This window comes from Octopus bimaculoides, chromosome 9 (assembly GCF_001194135.2).
Source record: "Octopus bimaculoides isolate UCB-OBI-ISO-001 chromosome 9, ASM119413v2, whole genome shotgun sequence".
NCBI lineage: Eukaryota > Metazoa > Mollusca > Cephalopoda > Octopoda > Octopodidae > Octopus > Octopus bimaculoides.
This window is the reverse complement of record NC_068989.1, coordinates 1123423-1129825: the sequence shown is the minus strand read 5'-3', so window position 1 is coordinate 1129825 and position 6403 is coordinate 1123423. Positions and strand designations below refer to the sequence as shown.

General features: G+C 35.4%; 1 protein-coding gene across 1 annotated transcript in view; it reads left to right on the top strand.

Annotated features, from left to right (window-relative positions):
* The window catches only part of LOC106871263 (formimidoyltransferase-cyclodeaminase), a 13857-nt gene that overhangs the window by 4732 nt on the left and 2722 nt on the right, over positions 1-6403 (top strand). The window contains exons 7-13 of the mRNA XM_014917629.2: positions 667-798; positions 2101-2162; positions 2539-2662; positions 3557-3718; positions 4443-4486; positions 4740-4878; positions 5830-5925. Of these exons, the coding sequence (XP_014773115.1) occupies positions 667-798; positions 2101-2162; positions 2539-2662; positions 3557-3718; positions 4443-4486; positions 4740-4878; positions 5830-5925 (759 nt within the window). The remainder of the gene's footprint in view (positions 1-666; positions 799-2100; positions 2163-2538; positions 2663-3556; positions 3719-4442; positions 4487-4739; positions 4879-5829; positions 5926-6403) is intronic.

Here is a 6403-nt window from a genome sequence, read left to right as displayed (position 1 = left end):
GTGTGTGTGTGTGTGTGTGTGTGTGTGTGTGTGTGTGTGTGTGTGTGTGTGTGTGTGTGAACATGTGTCTGCTTTTAAGCATGTTTTCAGTGAACACCATACAATTCCTTTGGATGCCTTCTCTACACAGTATGTTCTACCTTTTTCTGATATTTTCCATTGAGTGGCCAGGGTGTATATACATACATACACACACACACATGCATATATGCATACATACATGCACACACACATACGCAATACATATGTTGTTTTGTTTATTTTGATATAGGAAATCATGAAAGTGTACACACCAGACAACCAAAGCATGTTGAGTCTAATCCATGCTCATGGATTATGTAAAAACAGGATTACATAACTGAACCAAGGTTTTATCCAATCTGTCTTTCAGTCGACTTTATGCATCAGCCGAATATCATTTAAATTGCACTCAATGTAATTCTCTCTCTCTCTCTCTCTCTCTCTCCCTCTCTCTCTCTCTCTCTCTATCTCTATTTATCTATCTATCACTCTCTCTCTCTCTCCTTCTTGTTCTGTACATCTGTCTGTCAGTCCATACATACGTCCAGCCATGACACTGTCTGCCTGTTTGTCCTGGTCCTTGTGTCTGTGCACTTTTGAATATATTTATCTCCTTTCTTATAATACGATTATTTATGTTTTCAGGGGCTAAAGCTTCCTGTGGTTGGGTCTCAGATTGTGGGGCTGATTCCACTCCAAGCGGTACTCTCGGCAGCCGAGTACTATATGAAAACAGAACAACTGTTTGTCTTGGATGAAGATCAGAAGGTTTCTTTGGTAAGACATCATAGTAAAATGCTGTGTTTATTAAACATGACAGCTGGGTGGAATCACCCAGGAAAAGGAATGGTTTTGAAATCAGTCAAACATTTGATGACATGAGTCATTTAGTTTATCATATCTTCATTCAATCAGACATTGTTTTAATCAGTCAATGAATGTATGATTGATTCAGTTCCTCAATTCTGTCAATCAGTGATTATCCAACACTTTTTCAATCAGTCATTTAGACATTATTTTAATCAGTCATGTTGGGAATTCTGTTGATTAATCTAGCTATCAGTCACTGGTTCTATCTGTTAGTCATTAAGATTAGTCAACTGAATAAATCAATCAACTAACTCCTCACGTACTGTTTCTATAAATCTGTGAATTCATTAAAGAACCAGTCAGTTAATCAATCACAAATCTAATTAATTGAATGGAGTAACCAGTCAATTTGTCAGTTAAACTATCAGTCAGATTAACATTTCAGACAGACAATTGATCAATCAATCAATCAATCAATCACTTAGTCAGTTAGTCAACTGTTCAGTCATTTAGTGAATCAGTCAAACCAGCCAATGAAACAATTTCTATCTATTTTATATTTCCTACACTCTTTATAAAACATAGAGTCAATCAATTGAGCAGGAGTCACCATACAAATGGACTCACCTTGACTCCAGCCAGAAATATTATGTAAATATCCTAACACTATTTTCACTCTTTCAAAATTGATTCTAGTCTCACAGAAAACGATTCCAGATTTCTAAATTCTTTGTTCTGTAGATGATTTCAGAGATTCTAAAAGGAACTTTTTTTTTCTTTATAGACATGAAATAATTGTTGCATCAACTGAACAATTAAAATATCCTGTAAAATGGTAAAATTAGTAAAAGAGCCTGACTTTTTCCAGCCATTTCTGTCATTGACCTTATTCACTTTAGGAAACTGGTTGATTCTATCAGCTGACTCATTTAAACGTGATTATATTTGGCAAGAGACCTGATCCTTGAGAGTGAAACTGAGCAAAAGGGAATTGCTTGGAATGGAATGTTATTCTAAGAACCAGCTTTGTCATACACTGCCTTATGTTGTTTCTACCTGAGAATTAGGTTCAAGGTATAAGTGACTGTGGAATACCCAACCACAATACACTAATCTAACAAACAGTTATTTCAGTTCATCTCCTTAATTAATGAGATACATTTATATTTTAAAATAGTATTATATTCAGCATGCCCCGTTCTTAGAGCCCCCAGTATATTACTGGTGACAAGATTTCTAATTCTTTTGTTTATATTTATGTTTTATCAGGTGATCAACAGACTTGGCCTCAATTCACTCGGACCATTCACCCCAAAGGAAAAAATTATAGAGTAAGATTTGATCCCATGTTCTTTCCTCAGTTTATCACGAATTGAATTGACCAATCCAAACTCACTTTGTAGTTCTTTAGTTATTGCTGCTGCTGCTGCTGTTTAGATTCATGGCAGTCCTGACTGATTAAAGACATTCCAACTTTGACCACCTCGTACTGTTGCATACAAAGGGATTACAGTTTCCAATGAGTTCTTCATTTATAAAATGGTATAAATGTAATTTGAGGGAGATTTGGTTGCTATTTCTCACAGGCTGAATGACTGACACTCATGTTCTACATTTCGTGTATTTTTGTAGCAGTTGAACGTTTTGAATATTTGTCTCATATAATTCCTGAAATGTTGATGGCAACAAATGACTTTATCATTTTAGGTTTATGCTAAAGGATGAGAGCAATCCCCTTCTGGACTTAAAACTATCTTCATTTATAGAGAGTGTAGGGAGCAGAACTGCTGTGCCTGGTGGTGGATCAGTGGCAGCACTTTGTGCGTCTCTGGTGAGAAAAAGACTCTTCTCTTGAATTTTACATTTCATTTCGTTCATTGTCCAGTTTATGGAAGTTTTTAGATTTTGGAGGGAACCTGCATTAAAACAGCTTCTTACAAGAAGTTCCCTCCAAAATCTAAAAACTTCAGCTTTGACAATGCATTCCTAAGTCTAACTCAATCAGTCAATCATTCAATAAGCTATATCAATCAATCAATCAATTGGTCAATAAGTTAATTTCATCAATCAGTCAATGAAATGTCAATGCAGAAAGCTGTTGTAGAGCCTGGAAAGTCCTGATTAATGGGATTCTGGTAAAGCAGCCATTTATCTTTTTCCAGTGACAGCTGATGCAAATATTGTTGCAGACAAAGGAAGACAAAGAATCCTTATGTGAGGGCAATGCTCCAGCATGGTCTTGCCTATCATGGCTAAACAAAAAACTGAACAACATTAACAAATCTCTATACATTTTAGGTGGATATTTTAGAATATTTTAATTGTCTTTGTTTCATCTGAATTGGACATCAAATGCATATATCCCCCATCCAGGGGTTGGGGGTATATATGCATCACAAGAACCAGGAGAGCAGCTCTCTAAGTTTATATGACTTTGGAATAATCTTTATCCTTTATCTAATCCTAATTTATACATATTTTGTATAAATTATACATTATTTGTGGCTTTGTGTCAGAAGAAATCGTAAATTAATCCAGGTTCTACACACAGACACCTTCATATTTGCATACAATTCCATCTGTGAAACACAGCTTTTCCACTTTTGATAGAATTACTTTATTTCAAGTGTTCCTTACTCTTCCCTTTTCCTTGCTATCCTCCACTAAAAACTCCCAGAAGGTTGTTGGCATTTACACTGCAATGTCAGTTCCCGATATATTGCAGGGTGTCGGACTTTTCAAGATGGTTGGTTTATTGACTTACGGAAAGAAGCAATTTGAAGAAGTTGATCCGATCATGAGGCGGTTAATTCCACAACTTCACGAGAAGATTCTGGAATTGAGGAAATACGTTGATGCAGATTCTGCAGCTTTCAATAAATATATGGTGAGACCTGAGTTGTTTACGATTTTATTATTATTTCCCTTTTTTTTTTGTTCTTACTACATTGACAGGACCTCAAAAGGGTTCATATATTCTGTAACCCCCAATAAATGGCTGAGTTATACCTAAAGGGTTTTTTTTAAGTAGTGTGTTAAAGGGTAAAGATTGGTAGAGTTTCTCTGCCTCTCCTTTACAGAATTGGGAATGACAGTTGAAGTGACATGGCTCAGCTAGGGATTGAACCTTGCTTACAGAATCACTTTGTCAAGAATTTACCTCAACTACATGGCATTCATATTTATAGAATGCTGTTACCATGTTTAAATCCACAAAAAAAAAAAAAAATAATAACTATAACACAATGAGGAAATATTAGAAAATTACTATTTTTTAATCTCACAACAAGAGATTTTCAGCAACAGTGCTTTGGAGTAAAGATTGTTTGCCAACAACACAATCAACCCAACTCAGCTCAAAACAATATCTGTGTGTCAGTATTGCTAGATTCCCTTGTTCGAAAATATAAGGACACAGACCGTGTCGTATAGCCAGCTGGAGACGATGACTCCTGGGGATAAATTACAGTAACATTCATCCTACACCAGGAATGCGATGTTATGGTGGGATAAATGCTTTCACTCATTTTGACACACACGCACACACACACGTGTATTTTAAATATATTCTACATTATTTCATTATCTCTTGTTATCTCTTTCTCTTTTAGGCAGCTCTGAAAATGCCAGAATCAAGTGAAAAAGAAAAAGAAAGGTTTGTATTCACTCACACACATAATGTAAATGACTGAGCCATGTCTACATTTCAGATAATATATATATATATATATCATCATCATCATCATCGTTGTTGTTGTTTAATGTCTGCCTTCTATACCAGCATGGGTGATATGTGTGTATGTGGTGTGTGTATGTTATATGTATGTTTGACCAAGAAAGTATGTGGAGAGATAGAGAGAATTCTTCATCTGTTTCACATCCACACCAATTCTATATTCTACAACCAGCAAAGAAAAAGCAAAAGAGGAGAGCCTTACCAACGCCATTGGTGTTCCTATGAATCTGGCACGTGTAATCAGTGAAGTGTGGCCCCTGCTGCAAGAGTTGTCTCTCTATGGAAACATCAACTGCTTGTCTGACCTCCAGGTAAGTGACCCTGGATTTCGCTTGCATTTCATCCTTATTCATACAGGCATCCAATATAAAGCAAAGAGTCTGGTTACATGTCTGTCTGTTCTGGGTTCCATTCTAGTCCAGAGAAGGTTTTTGACAGGTCATTTTTGTTGTTGTTATTTAATTCCAGATTTAACAATTCTGGGATCAAATAATTCTTGCCTTATCCTCCCATTTTTTATATTTCTCAGACATTTCAATATCTCAGCCTCTGTTATCTAATATATATTTGTGACAGAGGCAGTAGTAATACCGAGAGGTAATATTTATCCCCACTCAAATGTGGATGTTCTGTTAGAACAAACAATACTGCAGTAGATACAAAGAGAGAAGCTCTCATATTGGCTTTTGGTGCAGAATGGACTCTTGCTTATATCACTGGTGGGGAGATAAATCCCTGCTATCTCCAGCACGGAGACCACCAATAAACCAGTGTATTTGGACCAAAATACTCTGTGTGGTACATACTCTGCCCGAGTTGTACAGTCTGTCCCTTGTTACTCTCACAATCAGAAAAGCAAAGAACCAACAATTGCCGGGTTGCCTATCTTTAACCAATGATAATGGTGTTAATAAAATCCTCCACATACTAACATGTCACATCTCTGAAAAATATTCATGCATTTCCTTTCAATCTAAATTATATCTGTTCTTACAAATGTTCCTTATTTCTAGAAGTTGAGACACACCACTCGATGAATTAACTAATTATTCAAAAACTTCATCACTTTTTTTACAATTTATTAATTGAAAACACAACTATATTAAATTTTAAATGTTTTTATCTTACTTTATAATTAACATTTTAATGACTGTAGGAAATTAAAATGTTTGTACACAGATATGGAAAATTGTTGTTGTCTTTTTATTTATCCTACTCTCTGTTAAATGTTCTTGGATTCTTATTCCATTTTCTATTTCCAGACAGGTGTTAGAATGCTGGAAGCTGCCACATGGGGAGCCAACTACAATATCAAGATCAACCTTAAAAATATCACAGATACAGACAAACAAACCAAGGTCAGTTGAAGACCTCTGGACAACATTTTTATCTCAGCCTCCTTTAGTGTTGAACATGCTGTTACAAACTATATATAACTTAATATAACAATTATATAATATAAATCTATATATATAAAAATGAGAATGTGTGTGTGTCTGTCTGTCTGTGTGAATCCCTAAAACTCGAGAACTACGCAACCAATTTCATTCAAATTTTACACATGCCTTACTTAGGGTTCCAGTTGTGTTTTAGTCAAAAAAATTATTAACTTCTTGCAGAGTTCGAGCACACGGCAACATAATATCTCCTCCACTATTTAAGTATTACGTGTCAAAAGTGAAACAAAAACACTCATGTCAAATACTTTCACTTTAAAAATGAAACTATTCCATTAACTGAAACAATCACATTTCGATACTGTAATGACAGATACTTTCACAGAGAGAGAAAGAGAGAAAGAGAGAGATGTATATGTATACATATACATGTACACCA